Raw genomic sequence first — 19,880 nt, 5'->3', positions numbered from 1 at the left:
TTTGCTGGCATGAATATTTACAATTTTCAACTTTGATTAAGCATAATTCATTATCCAAATAGCGTAGCTTCCTGTCTAACAAATTTATTTTATAGCTTAAACAATTCTCTATTGAACCCCATTTTAGTTACCCAAATAACTCACCTACGTCAAAAGTTATTAGTTTTACAACGAAACAACTCAAATGGGTCCCACTGTGCTTGTCGTATGTTAAGGCTGAAAAATCTTTAAAAATACCAACTAACGACGAACAGTTCCAATTTTGCGTTCGGACAGTTCGGATGTCTCAGTCTCTCTCTCTCTCTCTCTGTACAGCCCTCTCTTTCGCGCCCTATACGTCGCTCTCTTTCTGTTGAGTGACTCTAAAACTGGCATAACTCGTGTACGTCACTTGTGCGGTCTAAATTTTTGTCGCAGCCTCATAAATCAGAGCTTAAATAGCAAATAACCAGAAACAGGAACAACAATAACGTTGGATAATAAATAAAATAATCATATTTAATACATTTTTATTATTATATTTTGTGCCAGACCGTTATTGTTGTTGTTCCTCCTTGCTTATATGTTTATTTGCTCCGCGTGTGTGTGTTTTGTGTTTGTTTATTTGAATTGTTTGCTATTTGAGCAGCCGCCGTTTCCCCGAAGTGCGCACCCCAAGCAACAACGGTCTCTAGTTTCAATTAGAAGTCCGAGTTTTGTTACCTCTTCTGGCCTTTTGGATACCCTCCTTCCCTCTATACACACATATAAAGCCCCTTCTCAGCACCCCCGCGTTTTTTTCTTATTTGAATTTCGCTTATTTGGCGAGGCTTTGCACGGGTTGAAGTGCGTTTCAGCGGCGAAAAGGAAGCCGAAACTGAAGGTTATGACTGTTTATTATTATTGCTATCTTCGGGTGCTTTTTTCGCTTCTTTTCTTTATTTTTTGGCAATTACGAGGCCCACAGTTTAATGTTGTCCAATTCATAATAAAATAAATACAGTGGTCAGTGGAGAAATACTTAGATTTAAAAGAATAGGAAAAGATTTAGAAAAGATGAACCAATAATTTGATACTGTTGAAAGCATGCATTTTGTATAATTAGCACAGTAATTAAAAATGTGTTAATTGGAAATACATTAATAGTGAGGTAATTATTTTCTTCAGGAAGTGAAAACTTGTTTTTAGATTGTATAAAAGTATTTGTTTTATCAGAGAACATTTTCAATTGTGCTTAATTTATTATTTAAAACGGGAACGTATTAGTAATATTTATTAAATTTTAAATGCAAGGTCCAAGGAATTTCTATACACAATTAAATTTGTTAATTTTAAAAGTACAGAACCAATCTATAAAGAAAATTTAACCAAGAGACAATTCAGAAAGAAGTTTTTACACAACTTAATAATACAAAATATTGTAAAGTACCAAATACAAATTTAAATATTACTCTGATGTAAAAAAATTCTAAATAAAAAGATGTATTTGACCTCAAGAAATTATAAAACGTAAAACAAATAAGAAAGAGCTTAAAGAATCTCAAAATCCGTCCTAAAAATCAGTCAATTATAACGTAATTGATTGGTAATTACCAATATTCCTGTTAATATTTAAATACCATATTGTGAAAGATTTCAGATTTTCTAAAAATTATAATATTTTCCCCCAAATTGACCACTGTACTTGCATTAATATGTATCATAAATTCAGGCCGAGTTCAAGGCGGTGCGTGACTTTGAAGTGTAAACATTTGGCGGCAAACGGGAGATAATCGTGATAATGAACTTCTCTGTGTGTCTACAAAGAAGCTGAATGAAAAATGCCAAGAGATTAAGGGGAGAAGCGAGGGTAGAAATAAACCTATTAAATATAATCGCTGAGAACGTTTGTTGGACTGTAGTTAAATTCTTTATAATTTATGCCATGAGTTGACTTCGATTTTCAGTCAGTCAGCTGACTCTCAAGACGATGCCCTTAGCAATTTGCATTTATTTGCAACGGAAAAGCCTCTGTGTGTGACGCAAATGGTCTCGATTGCAGTGACTCTCAAACCGGCTTGAGATTTCTTGTTGTTGTTTTTGTTGTTTTTTTGATCTCCTAACGAGATTTGCCTTTGACCCAGCTAAGCTGCAGATTCTCACCCACCACCCACTTTACCCACCTACCCACCAACCCACCTACCCCCTTATGATTTGTCGTTGTAAACGCCGCGACCTGCCCTCACCCTCAAGTTGTCATGTAACTACCAAAATTGCGTATACGCCGTGTAAGCAGGTTGGCATTTTTCCACCCCCTTAAATATCAAAGAGAGTTTCTCTTAGGTTCCACATGCCGGCACAGGGCTCTCTCACTGTGCTGCTCTCTCTCTCTGTACTTGCTCTGAGATTTTTTACCCACCCCTCTGAAAACCCACCACCACCACCACCCAACGCCACCCACCGGTGGTCGCCCTTGCGCTACTTTTTAGCCGCTTCTTCTTCGCTTAGCGTAACGTAAAACGCCGACGTCGCTGCCGATTCCATTTTGCCGAATGCGATTCTCTGTTTCTCCGTTTCTCAGTTTCAGTCTCTCTCTCTCTCTCTCTTGCTGGCTACCTGTCTCTGTCTGACTGTTTCTCAGAGGCAGGACGTTGAGTCCTTTGTCCCGTATCTCGTTGACCTCATTTCGTGTGCGAAATCCAAGGCGGCAGGTTGTGCGTCCCGGCAAAAATTTCATATCCGAATAACACCCAAAAAATTGCGAAACTTTTACAAAAAATAATAAGTGTGTGTGTGCAAAGAGGTTTTATTAAAAATTATTTATTTTCTTTCGTTTTTGTGCAATATAAACAATGGAAAAATAAGAAAGGAACTTTGTGAACTTTATGAAAATGAAATTGTGTTGAATTTGAGTGTGCTGTGAATGTTTATAAATATTTAAAATGTATGATTTTACTTTAAAATGTTTATTTGCTGATTTTTAACAACTCTAAAGAAGTGAAAACAGTGACCTTTGTTGAGATGTTAAAAACTACTTTTTCTCACAAAAAATTTGTAAAAAAAAGTGAAAAAAATATTGAAATTGTCACAAAAATGTTTTGCAAATTTATGATTTTTTACTATACAAAAATAATAGTTTTTCCCAGCTTAATTTATGTTTTTCTGCTTGAAAACCCTCAGCAAAGTAGACACAACCACCCCTAACAAACAATATCCACCCCAGAGAAAGGGCAAAGCCCATAAAAAATAATATCATTTCTTTTGGCAAACTTTTTCTGCGGTGGTTTTTTGTTTGCTTTCGGTTTTGTTGTTGTCTGTGGCCGCTAGATTTATTGATGTTTTGTCTGCAGATAACAGTTTGACCTCGTTTACATGCAAACTTCGGCATCGTCTGATGATAACAAAATCGGTGACAACAGCACAATTGATATCAAAACCATATATTTAATTCGAGAGTGCGTGTGCAGTTCATAAATCTCCATCGAGAGTGAAATTTACGAACCAAAACCAAAGAAGTTTTAAACCCAACAAACAACAATGTGTGCCATAAATAAATAATCAATTAAATAACACTAAAAAGATAAACTAAACTAAAAATCTGTTCGTGTGAAAAAGCAGCAGCAGCCTCAAGATGGCCGAATTAATCAGTCAGCCCACTAAAATTAACAACAATAATTTTGGTGCCGGTGCGTATATACACAACATAAATAATTCTCACCCATAAATACATTTATATATTTATTTGATCGGCCTACAAAATTCCTTACTTGTACTTGAAGAATTCTTTGAGGGATAAACAAGAAAACATTGATGTTTCACCTTTCTTTCTTTTTTTATAAATTATATTTATAATCAAATTCCCTGTTTGTTTGGTTTATTTTTAGTTAAGCGGAATTTTGCAGTGTAATAAAAGTGTTTGTTTATTTTCTACATACACTTTTAAAATATATAAACAAAATAAAATCACTAAGAGGGTAAAAACCTCAAGAAATGAATGGAAAATTTTTGTGCAGGTTTTAATGATATAAAAAAAAGGGGGAAAAAGGTGTGTTGTTTCAGTGGAAGTTTTTGATTTCCTGTATTTATACAAAATTATATTTTGACAAAAAGAAATATAATTTAATTGATTTTAATAATATTAATGTGGAAAAAGGTTAATTTTCATATTAATTTACGAGTTATATATGATAATATTATGCCTCAAAGGGAAATGCTTGACTCAACTCCCGGAATGCTTCAATATTTTTTTTTATTTTTGCTGACATTTTACCAATTATTTATTGTACTTCCATATTTTCATGCTCCTGCATATATATCCCCATAATATACAATGAGAACTCCTCCATAAATCCAACTCTCAATTTAAATTCCAGCACACAAACAAAATCCCCAACTTCCTGCCGTCGCGCTCTCCTCTTAAAAAATCAGCCCGAAAATGCATATATTTATATCACATTTTCCTTTTTGTTTGTTGCACTGTCCATAAAAAAGTGCAAATAAATAAATAAATAAATAAATGTATTGTAAAATATGCGCCAAAAACCCCCCATTTAAAATGCTGTACAAATATGGGGAAAATGCGAAAGAATGGCAGGCTTCAAAGTAAATTTTATTAAAATTAAGCGTAAATATTTTGACACGAGCAGCAGCTGGGGGGGAGAAAGAAATGAAAGAGGAAAAAGTTATATAAATGTGAAACTGCCAGAAGCAGAAACTGCATTTAATTGAAAAATTGTGCAATCCAGTTCTGGTTGCCACCCCCTCTCACCCTTTCTGCCGGTTATCTCTTGGATTCTCGAGAACTCTGGAACCCGTTTGAGAACCGAAACAAATTCTCTCCTTCCTCAATTGATATTAATTCAAGTCGAATTGAACTTTATTTTTGTTTATTAGAGAACATTGACCCAAGACGCTGACTGACTGACGCCACGATCCACTCGGAATCGGAATTGGAATCGAAATCATTTATTTAATCAGACATTATGCTTTATTGTGGAAGGCAATAGGCGATAAGCCCCCAACCTCTAGCACGGTCAAACCTCTCTCTCGGTTATCTAATTCGAAACACGAAACAAACGCATCTGAAACTCATTATGGCTTCTATCTCCATTTGATTTATTAGTGCAACTCGTTTAGATTGTGTGGCCAACTAGTTTTTGGTGTTGCTTTTAGGCTAAATACAATTTAATTATTTCCCAAGTCGTCGCATTCAGTTGTCTAATTATTAATGCCGCCTTTACATCCAGGCAGCAATGCCAAAATGATTAAATTTTGAGGCTAAATCAATTACCCGGAGAGTTATGGCTGGGTTTTATGATAGAGAATCTCAATTTGGTTTCATATATTGCAAATATTTTGAAAATTAATTAAATAAACTGAGAGTAGACAAAATAAAATATATTTAGCATATAAAATGGAAAATGTCAGATTTATTATTGTGCAAATTGGATACGTTTTGAGTTAATTAAATGCACACATTTAATTATGACAGATTCTATATAAATGATTTAAATAATGATTTAAATAACCAAAAAGCTGCTGATGATTCTTAATTATTTTTAAAACAAATGTTTCTGTTATCACATAAAGCAGTTTTTTATATTTCAAAGATTTTATTATTTTTCCTTATCGTCATGTGCAACCCAACCCACATTCCCTTATCACCATCATTTTTATTTTAATGTTTTTGCAAAATGTAATTGAGTTTTTACAGCTGCCTGCTTTCTCTATCTTGCTTTGAAAAATATGTTTCAATTTTAATTAAGCTCGGATTTGGCAGGTCCGTCTTTTCTGTCCACTTTTGGCAAGTTTCTGATGAACGATTGCCGAACACGCAACGAAACTTCAGTCAAAAAGCTGGCGCTCTGCCGTGTGCAAAAACTATTAAAACAGGTGGCCCATACACTCAGCCCCCAAAATATATGCTTACTATATACATATATTGTTTATATGTATATGTACAAGCCAAGTTTATTACGAAAACATGCAACTGGTTGACTAATTTCCTTGCAAGTTTTCTTATCCAACACGCCCCATCTCCCAAGGAGAACTCTCCCTTTCTCCAACTTTAATTTGATTAGATTTGATGGGGGCTGGGCGATAAAAAATAGTTCTATATGGTAATAAAATTGTGTGTTTCGCCCTCGGGTGTGTTTGGAATGGAAAAAAATATCGTATAAATATGAATATTTCAAGCAAAAAGAAAAAATAAATAATCATGCTTTTGGGGGCTGTATTTTTGATGGTTTTTTAATTTTATTATTTGCTGGGAGAATGAATGATGCGTGTTTTATGGAAACGTTGATGGATGTGGGGCTAGCCAAAGGCGTAGAAATCTTTTATGATGGAATTAGATATGGCAGGCAAGGGTTAAGGTTAATATGAACACGAAAATTTATGCTGGCGTGAAGATTTTTAAGACTATAAAAAAATGTAAAATGTAAAGAAATGAACAGCAGCCTGGAATTTATGTACTTTTAAGTTAATGAGGAATATTCTGTGGAGTAACATTTGTTTACATTATATTTGCTGGTTATATTTTAAACTATATTAATAAATAGAACCTATTAAAAGAAATTAATTCCATGTTTTTTTTGCAGCTCTAAAGCTATTTCAATTACGTAAATCCTTAACCACTTTGCAAATTCCTTTATCAACTATGTATTTAATTAATTACAAATGCATTTTAATTAATTGAAAATTGCACAACAACATCCTCTAACCTCTTCCTTTGCAAACTTTGCATTTAAATGTACTCAAAACAAATAAAATTTGTATAAAATTTGTGTTTGCATAGAAAATTTAATATTGATAAAAGTTGGCATTCAATTTGTTGAGGGGAGAGTTCATGAACTGATGGTTGAATCGATTGAATCTGTGGCATTTTCCATATATATTTTTCACACCCTCCTCCCCCAACTTGTCACTTGTCACGTGTCTGGTGTTTTTTTTTTCTCCTTCGTTTTTCTCTCACCTATTTTTGGCATGGAAGTTCTTGGATTTTTTTTTACCAGGACGGGAAAAATGTCCGCGTCATTTATAAGCCATTTAATCATCGAGAATTCTTGGACTTTCAGTTCCGTCAGCTGTCGCTGCTGTATTTTACACAGTTTTCTCTCTCTCTTTATTTTTAGAGATTCTTTCCTACTTTATTTTTTTATAGTTTTATTTAGAGGCATTCTCCAAAAGAGCAAAACTCTTGCAATTAGTCAGCTGCTTGTCGCCGAGAAGTGTCAAAATATTTTTGCTAGGAACAGTTTTGCCTTTCATTTTATTTTGTACAATTTTTTTTTTACTCACCATTCTATTTTTCCTTGCATTGAATCAGAAGAGAATTTGGGCAATGTTGGCCAAAAGCCACGGAGTGGAGAATGGGGTGAAAATTTACTGAAAATAAAATAATAAATATATATGAAATAGAAAAAGGCTTTAAAGTAATATATTTAATAATAGTAAGCACTTTTAGAGCCTCAGATTTTTATTAATATATTCTTTTTTAAATATACCTCAATATAAAGACATTAATTTTAGTGTTTATATACATTTTCCTCTCAGTGCACCTGCCGTGTGTGGTGGCAGCGTGGCCAAAATGTCACGTATACGTCGTGTGGCCTGCCGTGGAATCCGTTCTCTTCCCTCCTTCATTTTCATTTCGCACGCCGCCTGTCTCTCGCGATTGTCCACTTTTCCTTGCCGGGTTTTTCACAGCTCGCTTTTGTTTTGCTCAGCTGTAGGTAATTACGTCATTAACAAGAAAATTTGGAAAGTGCCCGTCATATCATTTGCCGCTCGCGCTTTTCCTGCTGCTGCTGTTTGGCTTGTGTCAACTGTTTTGTGGATGGATGGATGATGTTTTCCTTTGGGGTGTTGGGTAATTGTTGGCCTGAAAATAAATGCGCTTCTGTTAAAAGGGGTAAGAATGTGCTAATTATTTGCACAGATTGTATACTATTAGCCATTATAAATTGGCTTAATTTGACTTGTAGCTGGAATAGATATTCTAGGGGTATGGGGTTTTGTTTCTGTTGAGTATTCTCTTAGTAAACATTTACAAATTTGAAGAAGTTTTCTTTAGTTTGTTTATTGCGAATTTCTAGGAACCTGAGCTGGTTTATTAGGTTGCTCTAGTTTGAAGTAATATATATAGTGGTTTATTTTGATTTTTTCTAATTAAATCTTTAAATGTGTGTTTAATTTTTGTAGCTTAAATAGAGGTTTTTATGTCAGCAGGAAGGTATAACTTTATGGGAACTTTCTGAAGGGCTATAAGCCTTTTATAAACATTAAATCAAGTCCAGTTAAAGTAAATAGCATTTCTACGTAAGTATAATATAAAGAGTAATTATATATGCTTATAATATATCAATTTCTCTTCAATATTTATTATTAATCAAATACAAACAAATTTTTCTGTATATTTATGTCACTAGTTTGTGGTAGTCAGAGATATTCTTAGATCAACATAAATATAATTATCCTAATTGGGCATTGATATATGACCCATAGACTAATAAATTCCATAATTCAGACAAATTTCCTACTCTCCCAATACAAAACAAATATCCTTTTCATTTTCCATTATTTATTTTTCCTTCCTTTTTTTTGGTGGCTCCTCATTATTTGTTCTCTAATTAGATGTCGAACATTTCCAGGAGTTACTGCCGCCTGTCGTTTGTCTCTGTGTTTTTGCTATTTTTGCTTACTGTGGCACACCTGACTGGCCACGCCCCCCGGGCTACCTATAATAATAAGGGGAGGTAGGGATACTTAGGCTATTGAACCCACTCAATGCCACTCAACTTTACCTGTCTATATAGCTCGCGACCGCCTTTGATCTGGCGAACTCGGCTGTCGTCTGGCGGTGACATTGATTTTGATTGCAAACTTTGATGTTTGCATATGCAACTCATTAATGCAATGCCACTTTTACAAAAGCTACAACTTCTCAACTTTATCGCTGGGCAAAGTTCTTATTTTTTTCGGTCGCAGTGCATACATTTAATTAAATAAGTTTTTCGTTAACAACTTTGCCACTTAAATTGAAATTGTTTTCAAGAGAGGCGTAGCTCCGTCGTCGTAGCTGCAACAATATTGACAACAATTTATCAAAAACTATTAAGGCTGGCGCCATTTTATGCAAATCACTGTATACAGTGAGTGTCATTTATATGCAATCGCCTGCCCGGTGTCTGGCTCTGTCAACTTGCATTAGCATCGCCAGAGCTAACGTCAGAGCCATCGTCATCATAATCATATTTCCAGTTCACTTATACATCTATATATATATAGATATATGTAGACAAGACCAAAAACAATGCAGCTATATGGTTTTCTTTGTTTTTTTGTTCAGTGAGAGAAAATTTCAATGGAATTTGCAAATAGTTCTATAGGAAAAATATCAAAATAAAGGTTAGAAATGAAATAAAATTAAAACAAGAAAGAAAACTAACTTTGGGGTCGAAAGTATGCAATTTAATTATAAGATTGTATTGAAAAATGGTCATAACTAAGCTTAAAATATTGACATTACTTAAACCAATATTTATTAATATTTTTATATGACCATTTTACCAACAAATCAATGTTTCAAAATCTCATAACTAAGCCAAAAAAGTATTGATTTCAATTCGGAAAGCTTTCCTATGTTAGTTTTTAATATGTTAATAAATCTGCATACTCAATTTAATATTTTAAATTTTTTAAATTTTTGACCAATTTTTTTTTGTCAATTTTAACGATGTAACCTCTTATAAAATTTTGAAAATTTTGAAAAATTTTAATTTTTGTCGGATATCGGTAGATTGATTCGGCTGATCACGCTGATCAAGAATATATATGGTTAATGGGGTCGGAAATGACTCCTTCAAAAAGTTTTAAGCTTCTGACTAAAATTATAATACTTTGCAAGTATATGAATATATTTGTATTCTGACATTTTAAATATAGTAAAAGCTGTTGTATGTTTATAAATATATTCTATATAATAGGGTCTTCTATGACTCCTTAAATTTTGTAAATCTCACAAAGATTCTAGCAAGCTTTTGAGCCATCTAGTTTGAATATTCTCCCATTTTTTCTGCCTGCATTCCGGTTCTTTGTTGTCACATCCACCTTCCCCCCCTTCTTTTTATAGCCTGGTTATGATTTTGAATAGCCATTTTAGAAGTCAACAACAGCTTATAGTTATGACTCCGATGGCCCCTGTAATTGAGTTGCAGCTGAAGAGCTGAGGGCGAGCTGAATAGGAGGAAGGATGGAAGTAGGAGGCACTTGGAGCCTTATGCAAAGCGCACACTCCATGGCCATAAATTGCTTGGCTTGACTCGCTTCTTGCATTGTTTAAGCCAAATTGCTTTTGACAACGGCCAAAAACACACAGTTCACAAGGGGATCGAATGGAAAGTTATCTCAACACTGCAGAGTCGCACACTTTATCGCCTGATTTAACACAGCTCGTGTGGGTAAATAAATAACGAGAAATACACATTTTATTCCGAGATTTAGATAGATTGAGAGACAGACTGACAATTTTTAGTTACAATTCCTTTTTCTGTATTTGCAATTGTCAGAGAAAACTGGTTTTCCATCTGGTCTTGGTGCCTCTGGAGGTCAGTCTGTTGGAGTGGTCAACTCAATCAGTGTCATTGCAGCGACTTGAGAGTTGTGAAGAGTTTGACAAATGATGGCTCAAGTGCCAATTTCCTTATTAGGAGGTGGTAATCCCATTGAAATCAAGAAAACAACGATGAGGAAGTGTAAATAAACAAGCAGGAAATTTGAATAAGAGATGTAGGAGTTATGTATGAGATAAATAACATTTTTTATGGGGTTTTAAAGAACTTTTTATGCTTTGCCAATAAGGAATTAATGGTTGTATAATTGAATATTTAGAAAACATTGGAAAAAAGGGAGGTTTCAATATAATAAAATGGAATTTAAAAGCACTGTATAGCAATCTTACTTAAACTAACTAATATTTGTTTAAATATTCGTATTATTTATGTTTCTCAAGTTAAAATAAAGCTAAGAAAATTATCATTTACACCATAAATAGGAAATGCAATAATTTAAATATATATCTCTACAATCACAGCCTTGTTTATTTTCTTATAATTAATTTGTTTCCATTATAATTTCCAACCTTTGCCCTACTTGCGTTTCTTTTTGTTTTATTTTTCCATTTAACCACATAAATTACTCATTTCTGTGCGTTCTAATAATAGAGAAGAGAGAAAAAAACACACAAACAGAAATCATTAATGCAATCAACAAACCAGGAAAAACCAGACACACCTCCCATTGAAGTACATCACCTCCCCCCCTGCGACCGCGAAACAGAAAACAATTTTCATGCCTCACTGAACTTTAAAATGAGCCCCGGCGTATTGCTAAATGATATTATTTGATCTGTTTTGTAAAAGCAACAACAACAGCAACATGGAAAATAAAACTTAATTATAGATATTTAGATAGTGGATAAAACCGGGACAAGGAAAATCCCCCAAACGAAACTCTGAAATAAACTCAGAAATGCATTTTCTATTTTCGGTTGAATATTTTTGGTTTTGGTTTTGTTGTACAAATTGTTGATTATTCATTTTTGGGGGAAAATGCAGCTATCTCATGGGGTCACCCTGTTTATTATGGGAAACCACGCTCCACTGATTTATGTTCATTTATAACAACAAAATCAGTGTTTTGTTTTCTCAGTCTGTCTCTGTGTTTGTTTTGAAGTTTTCCCCCAACTTTGATTGGAGAGCCATCATTATGCAATCATTGAATGTCACTTAATGAATCTCCCACATTTAAGCGCAATTAATTAATTCGTATTTTAATTATTTATCTATTTCTCCATTTATTTTCAGGCGTCACAATGCGCGAGAAGAAGGGTGGAGCCCTGCAAAAACTCAAGAAGAGGCTATCGCATAGCTTTGGCAGATTAAGTGAGTAGAAATTATAAATTATAAAATATTTACAAAATTAATAAAACATAATTCCAAGTGAAGTATACCCAGGAAAACAACTTTTAATTAATTCAAACTAAAATGCAGTTGAGTCATTCTCTGATTTGTAGCCAATGTGGGTGCAGTTTTTCTTCATTTTCAAACAATAGATACTTATGGTAATGCCATAGACTATAGATATATATGTATATATTTATTTATGCATTGTATCAGAGTTGCAGCTTTGAAAAAACTTGATTAAATCAAGCAGACGTTAAAGAAAATGTCAAATGACGTATAGAAAATGTGATATATATTTTTGTAACAAATCAAAGTTCATCAAAATGATATTATTATTTCCTGAAACCTGTTACCTTTTATGACCTGTAACTTGACCATTATAAAAAACCGATTCCGCCTCAATTTTCGCAATTCAAAACATGATGTTTTTTCGCAGCTGGTTTTATGAATGCAAAACATTTCCCGGCAACGCCCCAACTTCAATCAACTTTCCCACATCAACACTCAGGCTCCCCTGTAGCTCTTTTATTCTCCTTCAAACTTCAGCTTTTTTTCTGACCAAAAACACACAATTCCCCAAAATACGAAATACAAAAAACAAAAACTGCAATGTAAACGCAATTTTTATTTAAAAAACTCTCCTGCCAGACCGCAACAGATACAAAAAAGTAAAATGCAAAACATTTTCGCAGTTTTCGCAGACGGAAACTTATCGATTTTGTTGTGTGGGAAAAGCTTTTAATGGTCTAAAAAAATAGTAAAAGAATTTTGAATGGTTGTCAGCTCAGCTCTTTTGGGTCGAGTAATTGAATGCACTCATTCCCAGTCAAATGCAATTGACAACAGAAGAGACACAAGAGCGCAGAGCAGCGGGAAAAATTGCAGGAAGTGCCAGCACAAAATTGATGAATTACTAACTGAAGCGATTTTCCCCCCGTCTCTCTCTCTCTAATTTCTGCAGGTATTTCGCTTGAAATTCATCAAATATTTGCCTTTTGCATTCATGATGGTTTTATGGTTTAGTTTCTGGCGTGTCATGGAAACCCGTATGAGTTGCAGTTGACTCACCGAATAAAATAAAATAAAACCAGTTTCGGTTGCTTGATTTTGCGGCATGCGGCTAATTGTCTTTCAACGCCCACGAAAACGGTTTTTTATACGGATCGGGGTTTTTTAGTTTTAGTTTTTATTTATTTATTTTCGTCTGTCTTTTATAACTTGCTCCAGAAACAAGTCCAGCTAACAGCTGTTTTTCTTCCCATAAGAGGGGAGCTCTGTTGTTGCGTTGCAGAGTTGGAAAAAATTGTTTTATTGTGTCTGAATATCTGACTAATGGTCTTGTTTTGGCTCTAAATGTTACCATATTTGGCTTGCATATTTAATTGACATTTTTTGTCGGTCTTTTGTTTGGAAAATGTACCCAAAATATGGACCATATATGGTTAGATTTGGGGATAGAGAAGGTTGTTAGGTTTGCTCATAGGTAAACTTGGTTTTGTGTATACTAATATTTAGGAAAATATTTATGTAATATATCTCAAAAAGATTCAACAGATTAAAAATACTATCTTAGAAAATCTAGCAATATTTTGTTAATAAAACGTTGTTAAGAAACTCCTTTTCAAACTTCCTGGCTTACCTTGTTCGACGTTAAATATTCTTTTATCTTTTACATTAATGCTTAATACAAAAAAATGTGTAATACCAATTTGGTCAAATTGATTTCCTTTCATCAATCAAACGGCGTTCAATAAATTCCCCAACTCATGTTCAGTGAGCAATTTGACTATTTCCATTCCGATGAAAGCCCCGCCCCAAACGAAAATGAAAGATGAAATTTTCAGCGCATTTTCTCTACAACACATACATACAATATGTCAGAGAGTTTTCTTTCCAAAGTTGCAACTTGCAACAACAACAACAACACCCTCATCAACAATTGGGCAATCCTTCAAGCGGAAACAATTTCGAATTTCAAATGCAACTTGTGCTCCAGCATTGGAACAATTTCTCACGATTTTGCCATTTTGGTAGAGCTGCTGCTTTCTGGCTCATAAATGTTGCATCCATGGGTTAAAATGAGAAAATAAAGTTGACTTTATATTCTAGCTAAAGTTTAAATGCTTTCATTGCATTATTGAGGAGTTTGTGAAGCAGCAACAGCAGCTGCAACAGCTGCCACTGCTGCTGATGTTGCAACCAAAAGGGGCGAAAAATAAAGCCAAGGAATGTCACTCAAGTTGCTGCTAGCAAACTGGCCAAGTTGGCTGCCAAGGCCATTACAACAAGCCCACTAACTGTAGTTGTTAGTTGTCGCCCAGTTGCATGTAGTTGCAGTCAGTAGTTGCAAGACTTGTCCCGCTTGTTTGTCAGCGAACTGATACTTGCAACTTAACCATCGTTAATTGCCGCACGGGTTGCTCGTCTTCCCCCCTTCAGTTTTTCTTTCTTTTTTAATTACGAGTAGCTGCAGCTCAACGCGTATCTGTATCTGTATCTGTCACTGTATCCGCATCAGTGTCTCACTGTCGCTACTTCTTCTAAACTGCTTCATTTGCCGGCCATAAAAGTTATGAAGTTATAAGACACTATTGCACAAGAAATTAATTGCGCACAAAGAGAAATAGGTTTAAAAAGTGAGGAATTAATATATAAAATAATGCCAGAGAAGAGATTTAGGAATTTTTGTAATAGAAAATTTAATAACAATTAGTTTTACATTTAAATACTAGGGTTTAAAAGGTATTTCATTAACTTTTTGGATTTAGAAATCATTTTAAATAAAATTTAGTTCCTTATATTATAAAAGTATTATAAAAGTAGTCAGAAGCATGAAATGCAGTGAAGGAGTCATTTCCGACCCTATAAATCATATATATTCTTGATCACCATGAAAAGCCAAATCGATCTGACCACCTCTGGCTGAAAAAAATTGTTACAAAATTTTTCACAATTTTATAAGGGGATACATCGTTAAAATTGTATAAAAAAAATCAAGAAAAATTGAATTTTTTAACATTTTTATTTCTATATGGAGATTTATAAATCTGATAAAAACTAGAACAGAAAAGCTTTCCGATTGAAAATTAAAGCATTTTTCACTGAGTTATGACCAATTTTCTCTGCAAGAGTATATGGATTTTAGTTAGCTTCCTTTCATGTTATAAAGTTGATCCATTTTCTTTCCGTGTATCCCATCATTTATCCATGGAATTCTCTGCATTTCCTCTTCAGCTTTTGATGAGTGCATTCCATAGACCAGTAAAGTATAGACCGGAATTACGAACACTTAACTTATGTACATTATGTTATGTATGTGTTGTGTACTTGTACCGATCGTGATTTCTTTGTCATCTTCTGCCTTTTCTTGTTGAACTGGTAAATAACTTGAAAATGATTCACTTGACTCGGAGTTCGTTTTCTTTGAATGTGATGACTATAAAAATGTTTAACGATAAGAAAACAAGAGTGTAGTAGCTGTGTCTAGTGTTGGTTATGGTTTTTCATGATAAATACTTGAGCTCTAAGACTATAAATAAGAATGAATATTCTATATATAGAAAACTAAGTGCTCTTTTTATATTCTAGTAACAGAAAATTGAAATCTGTTAAGAAATTTACTCAACCTTCTTTTATTTATATCCAAGTAAATCACGTTTCCCCAAATCTTTGTCTTAATCCCCACTAAAATCAGCGAAACTCCTGGGGAAAAAGCTACATAGATCTCCTTTTTCAAACTCAAGTGTGAAATCCTCAACTTATTTAACCAACAATTGTGACACTTATTCCCAACTCCCAACTCCTTTCCTCCTTTTTTTTTTGCCACTTAGAAATAGAGGATAACTTTACCCCGTCTGAAGTGAGAGATTCTTGAGATATCTCGAGCTCCTTTTGGTGTAAATATTTTATGGCGTGTCCAATGTCCGACTTTGACACTTGGTTTGTCGGCTATATCTCGACGCTATCCCATCATCATCTTTGTCGTCGTCGTCATCTTATTTCTCTGTGCCAGTGATACAGTTCTAGTCGCTGTGTTTTACCTCGCTTTTCCCTTCTAGCCGTTCTTACTTGCCTTGTCATAATCCTTTCTGATAACATTTTATGTCACAAGCCATGGCCAAACACACTCGACGTTGTCTATGGCTTTAACCCTTGACTGGTGTCCGTCCCATCTGACTGCCAGTCGCAGCCACTTGATAACTTTACACTTGAGCTCACTGCCGGCTGGAGCTTCGCCCTCAATGACAAAAAAATATATAGGAAATTAAATGGGACCGAAGCTTAAAATACTCTTTTAGTGGAATTATACCCAAGGGAACCATAAAATTTGCAAGAATTTTAATAAATACATTCAAGAACATGTATACAAAATATAGACTTTTGATAAGCACTTATGTTTATTTATAGGAAATTTTTTAAACTCTTTAGCTTGGTAACTGAATGTTTAATATGGCATGAAATAAATTTGGAGAAATTATGGACAACTACCTTAACTAATTTATATTACTTTTAGTATTTTAAAAGTCTTGTTTTATATATTGTCTATATTATAATACCCTCTTAAAGAGTATAAAAAGAAAATGTATATAAAAAGAATCAGCAGCCGAAGACGTAGCGCGATAAGCAGCTAATGGCCGTCGACTGTTGATGCTTCCTCCTTTTGCCCTTGCTTTTATCACCCACTCCAGCATCCTCCTCCGCCTCCTCCACCTTCTCTCCTCATCTCTTTATATGTATGTATGATATCTCCCCCTCATTCACTACCCCGAGCGAGTCTATTCAATGGCCATGGATGATGGGTCTAAACTGGACTCTGCCCGCATATATGTTTGAGATACAGTGATAACCGCTTTGAGTGGATCTGTAGCTATAGTTTGGTGGTGATTCATGCCTAATGCGGGTAATGAGCTTTAAATTGATTTAGAAATCTATGTAACAATTAAACTTGAGAGTAAATTAATGAGATTTTAGGCTGGGAATTATAAATGTATTTAGTTTTCAGTCAGAGATTTAACTAAGAACTCAATGAATAGATATGTTCAATTTGAAACCAAGCATAAATGCTTATTTTCTTTGATGTTTTTGTTAATCAATTTGTAGTGCCTAAGCCTACTTTATCTATTTGTTTTGCTTTCCCCGGGAATTATCACTGTACGATGTGAGTCCATTGAAGTGCCTTGTGAGCAGATTCCGCTATCGGAACACGCATCGCTTCTCGCTTTTCCCCATCTCGTCTCGCTTTCTCATCGCCTTTCAGCAGCTTCACGGCGTTGTCTTCATTGTATTTACGCTCTGATTTGTGAAGAGCTGGAAATGCTACAGAAATGCCACGCCCACCGCCAATGCCACTTCCCTTCACCTCCATACCTCCATGGCTTTTCCAGCAACTTATCTCAAGATTTGAAGTACGTATAGATATATATGTATATATATATAGGGACAAATCCGCTTTGGTGGCTCTCGTTTAATATGTCATGCCATTGATATAAAAACGTTCTTTCAGTTCGTTTCAGTTCTGGTATATTTTTTTTATTTTCAGGCTTGTGGAGATGATATCCGCGACGGCCACACGGCGTATGAGTAATCACGCACATGACCTCTCGCTCGCTTAAGCATATTTAATGCAGTTTTCCTTCCTCTTTTTCCCCCGTCCCCGAGCTGCACTATTAAATATGGACTATGCTATATGCTTCCATAAACCGAAAGAATTTTTTACGCCCGCAGCGCGTTGAAAAGAAATTTATGCGACTATTTTCTGTATTTTATTACACGAATTTCCACGAGTAATTTAGTGGCGGAGGCCTCTAACTAACGCTTGCAAGAGAGGGTTTTCCTCGATTTTCCGTTTTGCTGTTATGTTTGTGACATTGATGAGTGGCAGTGGGCACTGAACTGTGTGTGTGTGTGTATATATGAGGGGTTAATGGTACTACAGCAGTGAGGCAGAGAGAGGGTTAAGGTAATGCCAACATAAATATTATGTAAATTTAATTTGAAGCTCTGAGATTTTTAAGGATTAATGGGAGCTAAAAAATAATATTTACAACCCCTTAGAAATACCTATAATATTTATGTTAACTAATTGGATAAGTAAAACACAAAAGGCTTACTGATTTATGTTAGTGCTAAATAAATATTTTAAGGCCTTATTAGTGCCTCATAAAAATTGCTAAAAATTATGTTTAACCATTTCGCAAACACTAATTTTAGTTCGTTAACCGAATGGCCAATAAATCCATTTGATTTGTATATAAATAACTAAAAGGATGATTGTATATTTACTAGAGACAGGTTTACCTGTCCCGGTGGCAATCCCCGAGTCACATTACATCACCGAAAGCTTTGTTCTACTTCTGTCAATTATTTGTATTTATCTTATTTCAACGATTCCCAAAACAACATATGTACATACATACATTTTTCCCATTTTCCGACAGCTTAACCCTTTGGGATTATTCTGCATTTTCTCTGGCTATCATTGACTCTCGTCCATAAACATTTTCCGACCTCCCCCTTATTTTCCTCTTTATTATTTTACTCGCTGTCGGTGACAGGCAGCGTCTCTCGTACATGCTCGATAATTTGTTTTTAAACGGCTGCTGTTTCGACAACTCTTGTCGAATGTCGAATGGGCCCATTACAGGTACATGTGTTGTGTCTGGAGCTGGTAGGTAAAAAACCAAAGCTTTTTTTATGCCAGGCCAAGCGTCAACGTTGCCTGGAAAACGTGCCTTGAATGCGAGCAGAGGGGCCTCTGCCTCTGCTTCTATTTTTTGTATTTTTTGTACTTTTTCCGTGGAGCTCCAATGCCCATAATAAAAGTATTTTAAGTGAAATTCACAACCTTGCGACGTAAATCGTAAAAATTCAGTTTTCAATGCGGCTTTTACTATTTTCGTTTTGTTTGGTTTCTTTGGCGGTGTTTTGTTTTGTTTTCTGGCCTTTTGTTGTTAAGCAACGTTTGTGGAATTCAATTAGGCTAAAACCAGAGTGAAGGCTTCCTTATTTTGCTTAACAATTAGCAGGAATTAGCCTTCTTCCTAATTAATTTTAAGAACTTTTCTATAAAATATGAAAATATGAAAACCTTATTATTCCTTGAGGAAAATACCTCCAAATAATTCTTCATGTGTACTTAATTCCGCTTTTTTATCCAAGTTTGTTTTTTTTTTCGCTGTACAACTTTATTTTTGGCATCTTTAGCCAGTTCTTGAATATTTCTTCCGCTGTCTTCTCCTCGTTCAATGACTCTGTGAATTCTGTTGTGAATGTCAAGGGATCCTCCCTCCTCAGGTCTCTTCACTCCTTTTCTTTGGCCATTTCTTAATGCAGTTTTCAATTTGCAATTTCTGCTGATGCCTGTGCTCGTCGTGTCTTTGTTTATTGTTTATCTATGCCGCTGCAGTTTTTTCATTGTTTATTTTCGGTGGCTTACGCTGACGTCAAGCAACGTTCACGACATTTGTGATCGGAAGAGTCTACTAACACGTTCCTCGCTCTTTCCCATTCACTATCACTATCTCCCGCCGTTTCCCCTTCCGATTATTATGCTTTTTTGCATGCAAAGTGCAATGCCAACAGCAGCAGCACCAGAAAAAGCAGAAGCTTCAGCGATAAACACACACACACAGAGCCCAGCCAGACAGACACCGCATAAACAAGGGAAATAATACAGGAAAAATGGAAAGGAAAAGAGGAGGGGTGCGCCACAAAAGGCTTTTCGCATTTTAATAGAAATGTTCCTTTGGCGCGGCGACGAAGGCCAAAGCTCAAGACGAGCTCCAACTGATGTCCCTTATTGTGGCTGCGAATGAGAGTTTGTTAAGCATACACTATATATTTATTGGGCATGTGAAATAAGGAATCAAAAACAAGTATTATAGGAAGATAAATCTTATTCACAAGTTCATAAAAAACCCAAATGCTGCAAAACATTTAAATAAATCCATAAGATATGAT

General features: G+C 34.8%; 1 protein-coding gene across 25 annotated transcripts in view; it reads left to right on the top strand.

Moving 5' to 3' along the window:
• The window catches only part of Eip63E (cyclin dependent kinase Eip63E), a 109,044-nt gene that overhangs the window by 39,381 nt on the left and 49,783 nt on the right, over window positions 1–19,880 (top strand). For 8 of the 25 annotated variants that reach the window (XM_086834596.1, XM_086834595.1, XM_086834594.1 and 5 more), the window contains exon 3: window positions 11,823–11,900. In XM_086834596.1, the coding sequence (XP_086690722.1) occupies window positions 11,823–11,900 (78 nt within the window). Of the gene's footprint in view, window positions 1–248; window positions 472–2,518; window positions 2,903–3,308; window positions 3,645–11,822; window positions 11,901–19,880 lie in introns of those variants that run through there. The other 17 variants (XM_086834607.1, XM_086834597.1, XM_086834613.1 and 14 more) reach the window with 12 other exon arrangements.

Source organism: Drosophila serrata, unplaced genomic scaffold, assembly GCF_035046125.1.
Source record: "Drosophila serrata isolate PLE 108 unplaced genomic scaffold, ASM3504612v1 contig_273, whole genome shotgun sequence".
Taxonomy (NCBI): domain Eukaryota; kingdom Metazoa; phylum Arthropoda; class Insecta; order Diptera; family Drosophilidae; genus Drosophila; species Drosophila serrata.
This window is presented reverse-complemented; position numbering and strand designations above follow the sequence as displayed.